This window comes from Scardinius erythrophthalmus (assembly GCF_964197995.2).
Source record: "Scardinius erythrophthalmus genome assembly, chromosome: 1".
Classification (NCBI taxonomy): Eukaryota; Metazoa; Chordata; class Actinopteri; order Cypriniformes; family Leuciscidae; genus Scardinius; species Scardinius erythrophthalmus.
The window spans coordinates 76,906,372-76,926,513 of NC_138221.1; the positions used below are offsets into that span (position 1 = coordinate 76,906,372).

At 43.4% G+C, this 20,142-nt stretch overlaps 1 protein-coding gene across 1 annotated transcript in view; it reads right to left on the bottom strand.

The window, feature by feature from the left end:
• LOC308696655 (trace amine-associated receptor 13c-like) overlaps positions 1–9,379 on the bottom strand; it is a gene marked incomplete at its 3' end in the record, with an annotated part of 29,392 nt that extends 20,013 nt beyond the window's left edge. The window contains exons 1-2 of the mRNA XM_081375543.1: positions 8,521–9,379; positions 2,785–2,900 (exon numbers count right to left, since the gene is read on the bottom strand). Of these exons, the coding sequence (XP_081231669.1) occupies positions 2,785–2,900; positions 8,521–9,340 (936 nt within the window). The 5' untranslated portion in view covers positions 9,341–9,379. The remainder of the gene's footprint in view (positions 1–2,784; positions 2,901–8,520) is intronic.
• Positions 9,380–20,142: the final 10,763 nt, after the last annotated feature.

Below are 20,142 nucleotides of genomic sequence, written 5' to 3' on the forward strand. Positions count from 1 at the left end.
CGGCTATTGCAGCGTTCGTGGAGACGACGCGCGGCCGGGCAATAGGAAGGAATGAGCTCATTATCCGCTTCCTCAGAGGATCTAGACGGATGAACCCCCCGCGGCCCCCCTCGGTTCCTTTTTGGGATCTGTCCTTTGAACCGCTCGAATCCGTGGATTTAAAGTACCTGTCGCTTAAAACCGTTTTTCTGATAGCTCTGTCTTCAGTTAAACGTGTGGGGGATTTGCACACGCTATCTGTTAGCTCTGCATGTATTGAGTTCGGACCGAACGACTCGAAAGTCATTCTCAGACTGAGACACGGTTACATCCCCAAAGCGATTGGAACCCCTTTTAGGGCACAAGTCATTTCCCTTTTGGCTCTGCCAGCATCCGACAATGGGGACAGTGATAACCTCCTATGCCCTGTCCGGGCGCTGAGAGTTTACAACACGCGCTCCGCCACTTTCAGGCGTTCAGAGCAGCTCTTTGTTTCCTTAGGCGGACGCACCAAGGGAGGGTCTCGCCGCCTCGAAAAAGAGCCTATCCAGGTGGATAGTGGACGCGATCGCAGCAGCTTATGCCTCCAAACACCTGCAGTGCCCTCTGGGTATCAGAGCCCACTCTACTAGAGGCATGGCCTTGTCGTGGGCCTGGTCCAGCGGAATTTCTATCCACGATATTTGTATGGCAGCGGGCTGGGCCTCCCCATCAACATTCGGGAGGTTTTATAACCTGGAAGTTTCCGCCTTACAGGCAAAATTAATGTCAGTATAAGTGACATGTATGCTCTGCCCAGTCTCTCATGTGCAGACTACGTTTACATGCTAACGATATTTCTGGTATATACTTAGGGTGAAGTTTTTTATACTCAGACCGGCTGGGCCGCTCTGTTTCTCATTCCCCTCTACGCGCTGTTTTACTGGTGCTGGCCCGCGCTGCTGACCGCCCGTATTCCACTATGTAGCGCGGGGGTTTATTCTCTTCATGAAAGACCGACTATGTCGCTCTTTTCTTACCCTAATAAGTGCTTATATACTATGGCCTCGCTCTGCCGGCCCTACTGTTTTGCACTATTATATGCTTATCGACCGGCCGCGCCGCTCTATTTTATAGACTGACTGAAGTGCTTTGTGCTGTGCTGGCCCGTCTCTCCGACCGGCCACATATTCCAGCAGTATGTTTTCCCCGGTCTCCCTGGGATTCATGGGCTGGATGCTCGGCGCACACGGCGTTGACAAAGGGTTCCCGATGCGTAAGCAACTTAAGCAATACGAGAGAACCTCTCGTAAGAGAGCGTACTCGGTTACCAATGTAACCTCGGTTCTCTCTAGAAGAGGGAATGAGTATTGCGTAACCTGCCGTGTCGCACCACGAGCTTTTGCGCTTCAGACTTCGAAAACCAGATATTTAGCCTGTGAGCGCTGGTTATATACACGCTGGCCACACCCATTCTGACGGTTAGAAGGGTGTGGAGGGCGCGAAGCCCCTCATTGGAGGCCGCGTATCAGAGCGCTCATTGATAGGCTTAAGCAGTTGCCGCCGAGCAGCCAATGAGCACGCTTATACAGCCTGCCTAGGTCTGCCGGCTGCCGCACTGCGTTGACAATGAATACAAAGTTAAGGATAATTTTTGGCTTCAGATCTCGAAGAAAGAATGCGTAAGCAACTTACGCAATACTCGTTCCCTCTTCTAGAGAGAACCGAGGTTACATTGGTAACCGAGTACGTTTTCCCAGCTAATTTCAAGATCACTCATATCTTGCAAGGCTTAAATATAATGTCTTATTTCAAGAAATCTTACCAAGAGAATTTTCACTTGTTCCATTGGCAGATTTTTGTTGCTTATTATAAGCCAAAATATCTTGTATTATTTTTTGTTTTGCTTATTTTTGGAGTGGCCTTTTTTCCAGTGTACCCCTAAACACAACCCTCACAGAAAACTTGATCCATTTTTACATTTTCAAAAAACATAATTTAGTATAATTTATAACATGTTTTCTTCATGGGGACCATAACAATTTTTTTTCCACAAGGTCAGACATTTCTGATATTACTATCTTTGTGGGGACGTTTGGGTTTACCAGGACACACACACACACACACACACACACACACACACACACAAACTGTGATTTCAAATCCAGGAACCATGTTTGAGAACTTTGAGAGCTTTGGTGGAAGAGTGGGGTAACATCTCACAGTAAGAAAAGGCCAGTCTGCTACAGTCCATGAGGATGATCTGTGGGACTTACAGCAACTCCTGGCTACACCTGATATGACTGCTTATTTTCATATTGTTCAGGGACTCATTGTTCTATTTCTTTTCATCAAATGTCTGCTGAACTTGTTTAGTTTATATTTATATTGTTAAATCTGTTTACCAATATTTATACATTAAGACATTTTTTTTGGAAAAAAAGCAGTTGAAAGTTTGACGGAGTTTAGTTCTGTATGACTGTCCCTTTTTTCCATTATGTTTTTGATAACAAAGATGTAACATGACTGATGAAAGTGATTAAGCATAAAGCACATAATATCTACATTTACCATTTATTCCAGTACATTGAGGATTTATGCTGCTTGCTCAGTTTAGCTAACTTGAGCTAATTTAATACAATTTATGAACATTGTGTCGATTTATATCAATGTGTGTGGAAATAAGTTTAACTAATTTTTAAAATTGAACATCAAATGCAGAAAACATCCTCTCTGAAATAAGCTACATACTAAGATACATGTAGTGTAAATTACAAATATAAATCCTACAAAAATAATCTTATCCTGTATGAGTGACAGCTTTACCAGTTTAATTACTGTCTTTTTAAACCAGGGATAAAATAAAGCATATATCAGTGGATTCAGACCTGAATTTGTGGACACAACCCATGCTAAAACATTTAAGATTGTGTAAGAGTGTACTGTCATAGAACAGATAATGTTATAAGTGGAGAGAAAGATGACCCAAGAGCGAAATGCAGCAAGCAGTCTTTAATTAACAGAGTCAGAATGTCCAGAGGTAAGAACAGAAATTTTCAGCATAAAAATAATTGACAACGAAAATCTTCCGGGAAAACTGATGCCGGGAACTTTAACTCAATTCCTCCGTCTAAGCAGCGGAGCGTCTCTGGTTGTAGAGGGTACCGTGAGAAAGCCAGCCGACTCCGGGATCTCCAGGTGAACAGAAAGCAACGAGCGCAGTCACAGGTACTCTGTAACAAGTATAGCTTAGTAGCAATTCACAGTGGTAGAACAATCCCCTTACGTGCACAGAACAGACAGGACAGGACAGGACAGGACTTCGACACGGCAGGACATTTAGCAGAGAATTCGTACGCATAGCTTCTGAAATAATCTGGCAAAGAGACAGGGGAAAACAAGGCTAGAAAAAGAGAAGATAATTAGGGAAAGCGAAGACTGGTGTGGAACTGATGATGAGGATGATAAGTAATGAATGATAACACCTGGGAAGAAAGCGATGTGTGTGCGTAATCACCAATGAAGTAATCAGGAATGTGTGAGCGTGTGTGTGTGTGTGTGTGTGTGAGAATGAGTGTGACCAGAGGGGGGAGACAAAGTAAAGGAAGAACCAGGATCATGACAGTACCCCTCCCTCAACGAGCGCCCCCTGGCGCTCCCGAGGAAGGAGACTGACGAGACCGAAGAAAATCATCGACCAGCGAGGGGTCCAGGATGTCCCGGGCAGACACCCAACTCCTCTCCACCGGGCCGTACCCCTCCCAGTCCACTAGGAATTGATGTCCACGACCTCGGCGTCGCATGTCCAAGAGTCGACAGACCTTGTACACTGGAGACCCCTCGACACGAATAGGAGGAATAGAGGGGCGTGAGGGCGCACGAATCGACGGTTTAATGCAAGAGACATGGAAAACGGGGTGTACGCGACGAAGATTAGGTGGAAGCGACAGCTTGACTACGACAGGACTAATGATCTTACAAATACGAAAAGGTCCGACGAAGCGAGGGACCAATTTACGAGACTCAGAGTGGAGTGGCAAATTAGACGAAGAAAGCCAAACCTTCTGGCCGCGAATGTAGCGGGGGCTTTTTACGCGACGCTTGTTGGCAATGGTGCTCATGCGTTTCCTCGAGCGACAAAGAGCTGATCTCACCGCTCTCCAAGTGCGCTTGCAGCGATCGATAAACGCCTGAACGGACGGGACATTAGATTCCGAATCCTGTGAGGGAAATAACGGGGGTTGATAACCCAGACAGCAGGAAAAAGGAGAGAGACCCGTGGCGGACGAGGGGAGCGAGTTATGTGCGTATTCAGCCCAGGCGAGCTGCTCAGACCACGACGAAGGATTACGAAGAGCCAGACTACGGAGAATGCGGACGACAATTTGATTGGCCCGTTCGGCTTGACCGTTAGTCTGTGGGTGAAACCCGGACGAAAGGCTAGCGGAGGCTCCAATGAGACGACAGAATTCCCTCCAGAATTGTAAGGCAAACTGTGGTCCCCTATCAGAGACAATATCAGTGGGCAGACCGTGCAATTTAAAAACGTGATCAGCCATGATCTGAGCCGTCTCCTTAGCGGAGGGGAGCTTGGAGAGCGGAATAAAGTGAGCGGACTTAGAAAACCGATCAACGACCGTTAGGATGACTGTGTTTCCCGCGGAAAGAGGGAGACCGGTGATAAAATCGAGTCCTATATGGGACCACGGGCGCGAAGGGACCGGTAACGGACGAAGTAGACCGGCTGGAGGCGAGTTACCGGACTTAGTCTGGGCACAAACCACACAGGAAGCGATAAAACGCCGCGCGTCACGGTCCAAAGTGGGCCACCAAAAACGTTGGCGGATCATGGCAAGAGTGCCCCGCACGCCGGGATGGGCAGACAATTTAGAGGAATGTCCCCATTGGAGAACAGCTAAGCGCGCAGTGACAGGAACAAACAGACGATGCTTAGGACAGGCGCGCGGGACAGCGACACGGGTTAGTGAACGTTTGACCAACCTCTCTATTCCCCAAACTGCCGCGCCCACCACACAGGCAGAGGGAATGATCTCCTCCTGGGTAGTGGCGGGAGTTGATGAATCAAAGAGGCGAGAAAGAGCGTCAGGCTTAACATTCTTAGACCCGGGGCGATATGAGATGGTGAAATTGAAGCGTGTAAAAAATAGAGCCCAGCGAGCCTGACGAGCGTTTAATCTCTTAGCAGAGCGAATGTATTCTAAATTTCTGTGATCCGTCCAAACAATGAACTGAACCGGAGCTCCCTCCAACCATTGACGCCACTCACCCAGAGCCAAACGAATGGCGAGCAGTTCGCGGTTACCGACGTCATAATTGCGCTCCGCGGGAGTGAGGCGGTGAGAAAAGAAGGCACAGGGGTGTACCTTCTCATCAGAAGGTGAGCGCTGAGACAGGACAGCCCCGACCCCTACCTCCGATGCGTCGACCTCGACGATAAATTGTCTCGAAATGCCCGGAGTGAGTAAAATGGGAGCCGTAGTGAAAAGAGTCCTTAGACGATCGAATGAGCGTTGAGCGGAATCGGACCATTCGAATTTAGACTTAATAGAAGTCAAGGCGGTGAGAGGAGCGGCCACCTGGCTGAAGTTGCGAATAAAGCGACGGTAAAAATTTGCGAAACCAAGAAATCGTTGGAGCGCGACACAAGACTCGGGAACGGGCCAGTCGGTAACCGCCCGTACCTTGTTAGGATCCATACTGACCCCCTCAGCAGAAATGACCGAACCGAGAAATGACAACGAGGAGACGTGAAATGAGCATCTCTCTGCTTTAACAAAGAGTCGATTCTCCAGTAAGCGCTGGAGGACTCGTCGAACGTGTTGCACGTGCACTTGGAGAGAGGGAAAAAAGATCAGTATGTCGTCGAGATAGACGAAGACGAAAATATTAAGCATATCCCGAAGGACATCGTTTACGAGGGCTTGAAACACGGCAGGAGCGTTGACCAGACCGAATGGAAGAACCCGATATTCAAAGTGACCGAGTGGCGTATTAAACGCGGTCTTCCACTCGTCACCCTCTTTGATACGCACGAGATGGTAGGCGTTACGGAGATCGAGCTTGGTAAAGATCTTTGCTCCCTGCAATAACTCAAAGGTAGATGACATCAATGGCAAGGGATAGCGATTCTTAACGGTGATGTCACTAAGCCCTCGATAGTCTATGCAGGGACGCAAAGAACCGTCTTTCTTTTTAACAAAGAAAAAAACAGCGCCGGCTGGAGACGAGGACGGAACAATAGTACCCGAATTGAAAGATTCTGAGAGATAATTCTCGAGTGCTTCGCGTTCTGGGGCTGACAAGGAATAGAGTCTGCCGCGCGGAGGAGTGGTACCCGGGAGGAGGTCAATGCTACAGTCGTACGGCCGATGAGGAGGGAGAGAGGTTGCCCGGGACCGACTGAAAACCTCCCGCAGATCGAGATACTCCTCCGGGACTCCAGACAAATCACCTGGCTCGACCTGTGAAGAAGAGACAGAAGAGACAGGAGGGATGGCAGAGGTTAAACAATCAACATGACAAGATAACTTCCATGATAAAATCGAATTATTAGACCAATTGATAAGGGGATTATGTTTGACCAGCCAGGGGTGTCCTAAAACCACCGGACTAAAAGAGGAAGAGAAAATTAAAAAGGAAATAGTCTCCTTATGGTCCCCCGAGACAGTGAGAGAGAGAGGGATGGTCTTCCTTTGAATCCTAGGAAGCGAACTTCCATCTAAAGCAAACAGGGGGGTGGAGTCTCTTAAGTCTATGAGGGGAATACCTTGTTCTAGCGCCCATGTCTCGTCGAGGAAATTTCCTTCAGCACCAGAGTCTATAAGGGCGGAACAAAAGACTGAAGTGTCAGGCCAGTGGATAGAGATAGGAAGAAAGGTACATGATCCAGATGGAGAGTCCTTGGAGTATGCGCTCGCCAGTAGCCCTCCGTTCACTGGCGAGCCCTGGCTTTTACTGGACAAGCGCTGACGAAATGGTTAGGCGCGGCACAGTACATGCACAGTCGATTGGTAATTCTGCGCTCTCGTTCTCTTGCAGTGATGCATAGTCCACCGAGCTGCATCGCCTCCGGCTCCGAACCAGCAGAGGACGAAGTAGAGACGACAGGCGGAACAGACAGCCGAGACGATTCCCGGCGGCGCGCGCGGTGATGTAACTCAAAGCGCTTCTCTATACGGATCGCCAGGTCGATGAGCGAGTCGAGACGAGCAGGTACCTCTCGAGCGTAGATCTCGTCCTTGAGTTCTGGAGCGAGTCCCTCCAGAAAGCGGGCCACCAAGGCTGGCTCATTCCAGCCACTAGTGGTAGCTAGAGTGCGGAACTCGACTGAGAAGTCCGCTGCCGAACGCCCTCCCTGGTGAAGAGTAGACAGTAACCGTGAAGCCTCCTATCCATAAGCCGAACGGTCAAAAACACGGATCATCTCCATCTTGAACTGAGAAAAGTTAAACACACAGTCCGCGTCGACCTCCCAGTTAGCTGCTCCCCATTCACGGGCTCGTCCGGCCAGGAGAGAAATGACAAAGGCGACTCGAGCACGATCAGTAGCGTAGGTCGAGGGCTGGAGAGAGAAGACAACTTCACATTGCGTCAGGAAGGCGCGACATTGAGTAGGCTCACCGGAGTAACAAGGAGGATTGTTTATCCGCGGCTCAGGCAACTCACGATGATCCTGGGTGGTAGGTGCTTCAGAACGCAGATGATGTACTCGAGAAGAGAGGTCCGACACCTGAGAAGACAGGGACTCGACGGCCTGTCTGGCGGCAGAGAGCTCCTCCTGATGTCGGCCCAGCATCGCGCCTTGGAGTTCAACAGCTGCCTGAAAGGGGTTGCCACTCGCTGGGTCCATGCTGGCCAGATTATTCTGTTATAAGTGGAGAGAAAGATGACCCAAGAGCGAAATGCAGCAAGCAGTCTTTAATTAACAGAGTCAGAATGTCCAGAGGTAAGAACAGAAATTTTCAGCATAAAAATAATTGACAACGAAAATCTTCCGGGAAAACTGATGCCGGGAACTTTAACTCAATTCCTCCGTCTAAGCAGCGGAGCGTCTCTGGTTGTAGAGGGTACCGTGAGAAAGCCAGCCGACTCCGGGACCTCCAGGTGAACAGAAAGCATCGAGCACAGTCACAGGTACTCTGTAACAAGTATAGCTTAGTAGCAATTCACAGTGGTAGAACAATCCCCTTACGTGCACAGAACAGACAGGACAGGACAGGACAGGACAGGACTTCGACACGGCAGGACATTTAGCAGAGAATTCGTACGCATAGCTTCTGAAATAATCTGGCAAAGAGACAGGGGAAAACAAGGCTAGAAAAAGAGAAGATAATTAGGGAAAGCGATGACTGGTGTGGAACTGATGATGAGGATGATAAGTAATGAATGATAACACCTGGGAAGAAAGCGATGTGTGTGCGTAATCACCAATGAAGTAATCAGGAATGTGTGAGCGTGTGTGTGTGTGTGTGTGTGTGTGTGTGTGTGTGTGTGTGTGAGAATGAGTGTGACCAGAGGGGGGAGACAAAGTAAAGGAAGAACCAGGATCATGACAGATAAAGTATGGAACATAGCAAAGCATATAAACTATCACAATGATTCCTAATGTCAGAGCAGCGTTATTCTCAGATTTCCTCCTCAATGAACCTTCCGTTACACATTTACCACCCTTCATCAGAGAATTTATAGCTTTCACTTGCAGATGTAATACATAGAAAATCCTCAAATATAAAGATATGATAAGGGTACATGGAAAAATAAAAGACTTGAACAGATCAGTAACTATCCAGGCAAATCCTATCGTAAGAGAACACTCTCCATAACACAAGTCTGTTCTGTATAAATATCCATTAAAAAATACAACTGCAACATTATAAGTTGAAAAACAAACCCAGCTCAGACAGATGGTTATTAAAGTTTTAGTTGTGGTTATTTTCTGTGGGTACAGTAAAGGGTGACACACAGCCACATAACGATCAACAGCAATTAAAACTAAATTAGTGAAAGATGCTGAGAAGAGCAATCCATACATTATATTATACAGTTTACAGAAAGTGTCTCCAAAGTACCAACACGTCTTAATCTGTGTGGTGGGCTCTACGGGTATCACAATAAGTCCAATAAGCATGTCGGCCACAGCCAGAGAGAGAATAATCAGGTTGGTTGGAGTGTGAAGCTTCTTGAAGTGAGAGATAGAGATGATCACCAGCAGGTTCAGAAACACAGTCCATGCTGACAGCAATGATACAGACACATACATAATAATGTATTCATGTCTAGAGAATTCAAAGCCCTTGATACATGATGAGTTGATGGCAGGAAAGCAGTATTGAGTCTCATGATCCTCTGTCTCGTAGGCCATGAGTGAGTCTCCTCCTGTTAGGAGTTGGTTCTGCTCTCTTTCTTGTCATATAATTTATACAGTGTCTGGATCAGACGGCCCACCCATCTACTGCCCACTGATGATGTAACATTCAAATGTTTTTTTTTTTTTTTTTTACATTAGCTTTGAAATCCAATTAATTTCTTCAGTCCAGATTAGAATTCTCTCAACACTGGTCAAAAGTTAAGGCGCTTTTTTTTTTTTTTTGCATCATTTCTTCACTGTCTATTGTTTAGGATTTCCACATGAAAGCAAAGCACAGGTAAAACTGAACTGAAACAGGTGTGGTGGTTTTTGCTTTAACTCCTCTACTGTTATTGAGTTTTCTGAATGTTATTTGATAGATGCGGGCAATGCCTCTATCACTGCACATGAACACCTCTTGAGCCCTGATGAGCTAATATCCTCTTTCAATGCTTCTTGCTCAGCTATCCTTGATATTGTGGCCCCTCTGAAACTTAAACGCCCTAATTTTAAATCCCAACCGTGGATGAATGATTCCATTCGCCATCTCAGGCAGACTTCTCGAAGAGCGGAGCGTAAATGGAAAAAAGACCACCTCCAAGTCTCTTTAGAAATATTTAAAAATTCTCTGGCCAATTACCAAAGTCCAGCAAAAAAAGCCAGGGCTAAGCATTTTTCGGATAGTATCACTAGACATTCTCATCGCCCTAGAATTTTATTTAATACTATTAACTCAATAGTTAACCCACAAGTCTATCCAGAAATTGAGGCATCCATTAATAATTGTGAAGAGTTTGTGAAGTTTTTTACTCTGAAAATTGATCACATCAGAGCACAGTTTGCTCATGTTGTTTCTGACACCATACCACTCCACCCTATAACTACAGCTACACTTGATAAATTTCAAGGAGTGTCCTACAATGAGCTATGTGACATTGTTAAACACATGAAAATATCAACAACCCACCATGATCCCATTCCACCACAGATCATCAAGGATGCCTTTGATGTTGTTGGTCCCTCTATTCTAGTTATCCTTAATTGGGGCGGCAGTGGCTCAGTGGTTCATGTAGATTGTCTACAAACCGGAAGGTTGGTGGTTCAATCCCCGGTTCCACCTGACCAAGTGTCGAGGTGTCCATGAGCAAGACATCTAACCCCAGCTGCTCCCGAGGAGCTGGATCGCCTTGCATGGCTGACACCGCCGTCGGTGTATGAATGAGTGAGTGAATGGGTGAATGTGAGGCAATATTGTAAAGCGCTTTGGTGGCCATTGGGTCTGTGAAAGCGCTATATAAATGCAGTCCATTTACCATTTACCATTTAATTCTAGCCTTGCCTCCGGCACTGTTCCCACATATCTTAAGCACGCAGTTGTCCAGCCCATGCTAAAGAAACATAATCTAGATGCAAAATGTCACAATAATTTCCGGCCCATATCCAAACTGCCATTTATTTCAAAAATCTTGGAGAAGGTGGTGTTAATGCAGCTGCTCTCATATCTGAATTCCACAGAGACACTTGAGCCATTTCAGTCCGGGTTCAGAACTCGCCATAGCACAGAGACAGCCCTGCTAAAGGTGACAAATGACCTCTTGCTCACCCTTGACTCAGGTAATAATGCCATCCTAGTCTAGTTGGATCTTAGTGCGGCATTTGACACTGTAGACCATGGTACACTACTAGAGCGTCTTGAACAGTGGGTTGGCATCAAGGGCACTGCTCTAAACTGGTTTCATTCTTATCTCCATTAAAGAACTTACTCAGTTAACATAGGCCAATATTATTCATCCCCTGCACCTGTGCTTCGTGGTGTCCCCCAGGGATCCATTTTGGGTCCAGTACTCTTCTGCCTCTACATGCTCTCCCTAGGAAAAATTATTAGAAAATGTAATATTACTTTCCATTGTTATGCAGATGATTCCCAACTGTACATCCCACTAAAATCAAGCAACTCAATGCAACCTCTTTTAGACTGCTTAAAAGAAATCAAAATCATGATGAGTGATAATTTTCTTCAGTTGAACGAGAACAAAACTGAAGTTATCATCTTTGGCCCCTCAAGATCCAAAACTGCCACCACCGTTGACCTTGGTCCCCTTGCACCGTACGTTAAAACTCACGCACGTAACTTAGGCGTTATTTTTGACTCAGAACTCAATTTGGAAAAACAAGTATCATCTGTAGTGAAATCCAGTTTTTATCAGTTGAGAATAATTTCCAAACTCAAGCCTGTCCTGTCATTCAAAGATTTGGAAAAAGTCATCCATGCCTTTATAACCTCCCGTTTAGACTATTGTAATTCTCTATACTTTGGTCTTCCTCTGACTCTAGTGGCACGGCTTCAGGTGGTTCAAAATGCAGCGGCCAGACTGCTCACAAACACAAAAGAACGTGAACATATGACACCCATCCTAGCTTCCTTGCACTGGCTTCCTGTCCAGTCTAGGATACAATTTAAAATACTGCTAATGGTTTTTAAATCTCTACACGCACTGGCCCCAAGCTACTTAGCAAATACCATTCAGCCCCAAGCAGCTCCCAGAGCCCTCAGATCTTCCAGTCAGGGCCTGCTGTATGTCCCACAGTCCCGGCTTAAGCGAAAAGGTGACAGAGCCTTCTCTGTTGCTGGCCTTCAGCTGTGGAACCGATTACCACCTGACATCAGAAATGCCCCTCATATTGATATTTTTAAAGTTAGACTTAAAACCCACCTTTTTACATTGGCCTTTTAGGCATCTTAAATGTTTTTCCTGCTTAGTGTGTTTCAACCTGCCGTTTCTCTGTAAATGTTGTTTTAGCCTAAACTAAATTTATTTGTAAATGTATTTCTATTACATGTGTTTTTATTACCCTGTGGCCAATACAATTATGTACAGCACTTTGGTCAGCGCAAGCTGTTTTAAATGTGCTTTAGAAATAAACTTTACTTACTTACTTACCTCTCGACTGTCTTCCAGTGCCCTGCGTAAATCTGAGCTCCCTGTCGTGAGACTGGCACGGACGAAGGACTCCTACTTAACACAGGAATACCAAGGTACACTGGGAAGCATATCTCAGTGGAAATATGCAATCATGCCCAACCCGAAGGGGGGGACTTGGAATACACCCCGAAAGGGCTGCATACGGAGTAACACTGGGGTGTCCAGCCGCAGGTGGAATATTTCATCCCAGGGTGGCAAGGTGGCTTGCCAAGGGAAAGTCACATGCTCAAAGAAGCTTACAGTGGAAATACACATTTGGGGGTCGCCCGGAGGGGAACCATGAACATGGAGGCACCTAGCCAAGCGCGAAAGCTGCCAGAGGCATAACTCTGGCGTTGACGTCAACAGTGCTGGAGGAGACTAAGGGCTTATGAGGCTCACCTGAGGAGAATATCGCATGTATCCTGTCCGTGGAGAGGAATGGCGAGCAAGCGAAGACACCTGAGCAGAATCTAGTACATGACGAGGCGAGTACATGAGAAGAAACTGGCTCTACTCGGAGATTGTAGAATCTCGCGAATGTGTTAGGTGTCGCCCAGCCTGCAGCTCTGCAGATGTCTGTTAGCGAGGCGCCATGCGCTAGAGCCCAAGAGGATGCCACACTCCGAGTGGAGTGGGCCGTCACACCAAGGGGGCATGGTCGACCTTACTGCTGGTAAGCCAAAGCAATGGCGTCCATTATCCAGTGAGACAACCTTTGCTTGGAGAGAGCCTTTACCTTCAGCTTCTTACCATAACAGACAAAGAGCTGGTCTGAGGTCCTGAAACACTGCGTTCTGTCTACGTAAGCACGAAGGGTGCGTACTGGACAGAGCAGTGCCAAGGCTGGGTCTGCCTCCTCCAAGGGCAGCGCTTGCAAGTTCACCACCAGATCTCGAAAGGGTGTGGTGGGAACCTTGGGCACATATCCGAGAGTTAGCCGGCCCGAATTCAAGGCACGCTTCGTCAACCGAAAATGCCTGCAGGTCCCCTACCCTCTTGATGGAGGCCAATGCAACCAGGAGCGCTGTCTTCATAGACAGGAACTTAAGCTCCACTGATTGCAGAGGCTCAAAGGGAGCACTCTGCAGGGCAGTTAAAACCACTGAGAGGTCCCAAGAGGGTACGAGGGGAGGACGAGGAGGATTCAGTCTCCTCGTGTTACCTAGGCTACTTTCACATTTAAAAATCCCTCATAACTGCGCGTGCGATCTGCTTGCAGTCATTGAGATGGATGCTGAAGTGTTTTGAAGAAAAGAATAGTTAGAGGAGATTGTAAAGTTGTCGACAATACGTCATCAAAAGTCAAGTCCAGTGTGTGGGAGAAATTTGGAGTTATCAGAAGAAAACAATATTGTGAAAGGCTTTGCTGCATTTTCGTGTTGGATAGCCGCAAATGTGGAACTTCATCGCCGAGGAAGCCCAGATAACTGTGGTAACCAAGCAGTTCTATCGAACAGTATTTTTCAAATTTAACACTGTTGTTCAGTATGTGTGGTGTGCATGGCGTGTTTGAATCCAAAATTGTCAAATGTAAGCTAGACGAAATTGCGTGGCAGATATAGCCGCGTCTGTTAGGCTACTCAGTTTTGTGGTAATGTTAGACATGTTTTTCATGAACCGGCCTTTTTACAGCTTCGGCTGAAGTTGTCCTTGTGTTAATTGTCGTTATAACTTCTGTATGACCTGGCAATAAACATTTTTGTAAATGTGTCTATAATGTGATTGGCTAAACTGATTTAACCCCCTGAGGTCGGCGCGATAGGTTCGTTTTTTTCCGTATGAGTGCAAAAAAATAAATAAAAAAAAAAATATTAATTTGTATCTTATATGCTTGTGTTATACATCAATCGATCCTGTTTAGTGTGTATTTTTTTGTGTATGCTCATAATAAAAAAAAAAAGTGTTGTGCTTTTCGCCAAATAAAGAAAAATAAACATGATGCGAGTTCTGCCTACTCTCCGTCAGTGAAGTCAATTCTGAAACGCGTCCGAAAATGAACTGTAACTCAGCGAATACTCAGTCAAACAGGCATACAGACACACAGGCATGAAGCTTGAATTCTCTTCTTTTAAATTAAGTAATTTTTATAAAAAACAAATATTCACAGTTTATGTAATATGTATGCAAAGGGGAGATGTCAGTCGTTCTCATCTCAGCTAATTAAGTTTTAATGTGCTCCGCCCACGGAGAGCGTGCGCTATTCAAACGCAAATGTGAGGCGATCCATACAAACCTGTGAAACGCCCACATCAGCTGGATAACACACACCGCGAGTTCACTTTCAGACTTATGTACTTTACGATGCTGTGAGGAATAATACTATCTTGATAATAATCCTGCAAAAATTTACCTCAGAAGTTCTGGAAGTATCATTTCGAGGAGCAAACGGATCCCGCTGAGGAATTAGGTCAGTTCTGTTTGCTTTGTTCTAATCGGAATGAATGAACGCAAAGATGCGTGCTGTTGTGGAGCTACTACAGCTGGCAAAAATACTGTTTAAATATGAATCGCGTTTCTGTGTATGAATGAATGAACGAACGAACGCACAGATGCGTGCTGTTGTGGAGCTACTACAGCTGGCAAAAATACTGTTTAAATATGAATCGCATTTCTATGAATGAATGAACGCACAGATGCGCGCTGTTGTGGAGCTACTACAGCTGGCAAAAATACTGTTTTAATATGAATCGCGAATACAAAGAAAGATTACACTGGAAATATTGTTACAATTTTAAATGTTGTTGTAATTGTATAACCTAAAAAAAAAAAATATATATATATATATATATATATATATACATAGGTTAAATTGGGCCTGAGCGCACCGGAGCTCCGCCTCCTCGGGTCCACAACACACCATGCCACACCATAAAAAATAATCTCATCTCTCAGATTCTGTCAATTTTATTTCGAAATTCAAGCAATAAATACCGTTTTGGCGCTTGTAATGTGACGTGTAATGTGACGTGAAAGATCCCTATAACTGTTAGCCAAGGGCGCCGTAAAGGGGTGGAAGGTTAGGACGATTCTAAGGACCCAGGCTGATTTAGGGCCCATGAGAGCAGACCCCCTTTTTCTTTTCTTATTTCTTTTCTCTTTTTTATACATACATTAAATGTACTAGGGCCTCTCATGCACTAAATGTGTATTTTGTCCGTTTTGACCATAGATTTAATATTTAAAAAACAAATAATGTATTTACTGTTTCAGTCACACCCCTCCCCCTTACAATGGTTCATTCCACCTGCGCTGTCCGAGCTACGATCGCTAGTGTAACGTCTCTTGCTTAATGCACTTGTTATGATGCAGCGCAGACAGTGACACACGCAGGCATGTCACATCAAAAGTTAGGGCATCAAAAAAGGAAAGGAAAGAGAAGACAGAGAACGCCGAAGTCGACAGTGTCACACAGTTTTTCAAAAAGAAAGGTATATTGCCCTATTCCTGTATTCCAAAACTTTCAGAGTTATTTATTTTTGTTGCTATATGACCTGCTTTTATCTAGCTAGCTTAGTAAAATAATTACTGAATTATGATTTACATCCAACAATAATAACATTGCAGATTCAGCGGCTGCTGCACACCCACTCCTTCTCCCCCCGTGCGAAATTCGCGTCCGATATTTTAGCACGTTAAAAAATAAATACAACCTCACGTTATGTCAATCACACTTGCACACTGCCTCCGAAACTTTCGTCCGTCAAAAAAAAAAAAAAAAAAAAATCGGATCGGGTTCGATTTTCTGCGTTTTTCGCATCCGTAACAAGGGTTTGAATGGTGTTTTGACAGTTTAGAGCAGGGGTGGGGAACGTTGATCCTGGAGGGCCATTGTCCTGCAGAGTTTAGCTCCAACCCTAATCAAACACACCTGAAGCTAATCAATGTCTTCAGGATTACTGAAGTTGCAGGCAGCCAAATGTTTTATTCAGGGTTGGAGCTAAACTCTGCAGGACAATGGCCCTCCAGAATCAACGTTCCCCACCCCTGGTTTAGAGCCACAGAATGACGGATACGAAAAAACGCATGCGAAAATTTCGGATTCAGTGTGCAAGGACCTTCAGCTGAACAAGGTGAGCCTGAGCGCGAAACTTCACGAAGATTGAAGCCTCTCAACACGTCTTGTTATCTACTGTGTTCGCCACATGATAACTTTACAAAACACGATTCAAAAATCACAAAATCAGTTTGCCGTGTGTGTCGTGTGTTCTGTGAAGTGACAGTGCTGCTGCTACGATCGATTATGTCAAACTTGACGTTCTTAATATGAATAAAATGCCCCAGAAAAAAAATAATATAAACAAACGAATAAAACATGTGTCTGTAGTAACCATTGGCTATAAGGAGTTTACAAAATAGATATTTTAATATTTTATATTATGAAAACTAAATAGGCCAATAGAAATAATATGGTTATTACGTGTGTTTGACAAGTCAACTTTGTATAAATACAATTTTTTTTCTTGTTTTTGTAGGCTTTGTACTCATCTTTAGACATTTTAACTACGCAATGTGCTAAGTATCTTTTTTAAAGTATACAGTCAAGGCATGTTTATTGGGTTAAATTTTATCTGTAAAAAATGTAGGGGGCCCAGAAATTTTGGTTTCCATAGGGCCCAGAATTTCTGGCGGCACCCCTGCTGTTAGCGTCACGTGAACGGATGATCTCTAGCTAATGAACAATGTTAAAGGTCCCGTTGCATGCGATTCCAGGTTTCAAACTTTAGTTAGTGTGTAATGTTGCTGTTAGAGCATAAATAATATCTGTAAAATTATAAAGCTCAAAGTTCAATGCCAAGCGAGATATTTTATTTAACAGAAGTTGACTACAAAAAAACGGCTCGATTGGACTACACCCCTCTACATCCTGCATTAGTGACATCACCAGAACCGTTTCTTGACTAACCTCCGCCCACAGGAATGCTCCCTCAACTCTACTGGCTACTTGCGCACTTCTTATAACTTAGCCTACTGTGTTTACTCAGCTCTTACGGTGATTTTCTGAAGTAAAACTGACGCTTCATCTTTTGTGTGATGTACAATAAACTTTATTAAACTCATCAGTACATGTTTGATCATCATTCAGACAGCAGACTTGTAGGCTATTAATAAATAATGGATACATAGCCTACAAGCAGATGACAAATACGTTATAATAACCGTAATTAAACTACTAAACCATACCTGTTTCATCTCTGTACAGCAATCTGACTCTGTAGGCATTATTGTCCGACTCGAAATGAACGCCGTTACTGAGAGTTTCTGATATTATCATCATTCCGTGAGATGAATTTTTCCTGACAGACTGAGCATGAGCTCATGAAGCTCCGCCCCCTGTGTCGTCCAGCAGCACCTCATTTGCATTTAAAGGGGACACACTGAAACGGCTCGTTTTTCTGAGCCCCAAAAAATGTCAATTTAAACATGCTGTAAAAAATGATCTGTTGGGTATTTTGAGCTCAAACTTCACATACACACTCTGGGGACATCAGAGACTTGTTTTACATCTTGTGAAAAGGGGCATAGAACGGGACCTTTAAATACAGTTGTTGTTGTTATAATAATAAAAAAAACGCATTATATGTCTGGGCTGATTGGGTGAGGTTTTTTTTTTTTTTGTCTTGAGAAAAATGAATGCCTATCTATCTTGTGTTGTCTGTCTAATATTTATCCAAATGAGCCAATATTGAATCAAATCACAAGCACTGAACTGAATTGAAATCATAAAATTTGTGTCAAGCAATAAAAAAAAGTAGCTTATCAGAAATTGTACCATGCAAACGATATAAATTGTTGTTACTAAACCTAATACAATTCTGCTTAGTTACTAAAATGTTCAGATTTTTTTTTACACCAATTTGATATTTAAAAATAAAATATTTAAAAAGTATATAATTATCTAACATCTGACTAATATAACATAAACTTCCAAAGAAATTGGCCCTGATTCTTTTAAATCAACATCATTTTCTTGTTTAAAAAGATGTTTACATACACTGTTAGACCTTACCAGTTTTTTTTTTACAGTAAAATACTGGCAACACTGTTAATTGTACAGTTCTTTACTGTTATAATCTACAGTATGTTACTGTAAAAATCCACTAAATTAAAACTCAAGTTAACTAATTTCACTTGCAGAAACCGACTGCCTTAAATTGACCAACTGTCATTTAAATGTATTAACTAAAATGTATCATGCATAAATAATGTGAGCAAAGTATAACTGTGATCTTCTTTCATTTGAAACCACTAAAAAACTATTGAACATAAAAAGATTTCCACTGGACCAGCAACTACACAGTCACCGCCTGTTAAATAAAGCAACACGCAGCAAATCATCAATGTGGTGACCCAAAAAAACGAAATTTTACAGTAAACTACTGGCAACAGTGTTGCCAGTATAAACCTGCTTTATAACTTACAGTTTATTACTGTTAAAATACATTTTGTGGGTGTGTCTTTATCTTACACTGTTAACCCTTTCAACCCCACAGGAAAATCCACACTACAAAGAGTAAAAAGTAACATTGACGCAGTGTTGCAGTGAGATAATTAAGTGAATATGTTGAATAATAAGTGAATAAGTGAAATAAGTGATTGTTGAGCATTAGTGATGAACACCTGCTGTTAACAAGCAGGATCACTGAAGGAAAGAGGATCACACAAACAGAAAATAGAGAAACAGAATAACTACAACTGACTTCCAGCCATTACACATTATTACACTTACTTTAACAGCATGACTTTTATTTCTGTCATACATCTACAGAAATTGTTATTGATATGTTTAATTGAAAATGTTTGGTTTGTAGTTATACCATGATGGAGATCAGTGTTTGCTTTAGTTGGGATTACCACCACTGTGAAACTACAGTAAGAAGTTACGATGATGATTTTTGAACACATATAATGCACAGCCTAAAAAAGAAATGTCTTGTAGAAACACAGAGATATCAAAAATCTGCATATGTCTCTCATCAATGGTGGCAATAATTTATTTTTATTTATTTATTCATGCAGGAGTGCATGCTGGGAGTTTTATACTATCCTGGAACCCAGCATGCATTACGACATGAAAGTTTTTATGGTCACCATTGTTGAGATTCATGTGCTGATTGTTGATGTCTGTGTGTGTCTAAGACAAGCAGGAGATCAAAATGTTTTAAAGCACTATTAAAATATTATTTCAATATACTTCAGAATAACTAATTACAGAAACATTGTATTTCACGTTATAGATTAACAGATATGATTAAAATGAAATACAAATAAATCCAAAGCTTTTACACTGGTTAAGATCAGTGAATCAGACATGTCCAGGATGATTATGTAATCAACACAACAGTCATAAACACCTGATCATCTTTCTCTTGATTATTTCTTGGCATAACAAATGTGTTTTATAAACTCATAGTTAAAGCAGTCAGAGACAAACTGATATAATAAAGTCAATGGTTCAAGAGCCCAACTAAAACAAATACTGATCTCCATCATGGTGATAATAAATTTATTATTTTCAATAAAACATCAACAACTAACTATCTGTTAATTCTCAACAATAACTTTTGTACGAAAGAAATAATGTTAAACAGGTTTGTAATCTGGTTTCACACTCAGTGTGGCTTGAAGTCAGTTGTAGTTCTTGTGTTTCTCTTTTTTCTGTTCTTGTTTCTCTGTCCTTCAGTAATTCTGCTTATCAGGTGGTCATCAGTGTCTCAATTCACTCACTTCTTTTCATTCACTCTGTCAAGGGGACTATATTAGTGAACTAATGTAGGGAATAGTGATTGAGGATAATAGGGTGTGATTGTGAAAACAGCCTCTGAGTGTCGACTTTGAGCACTGTTAATTCAC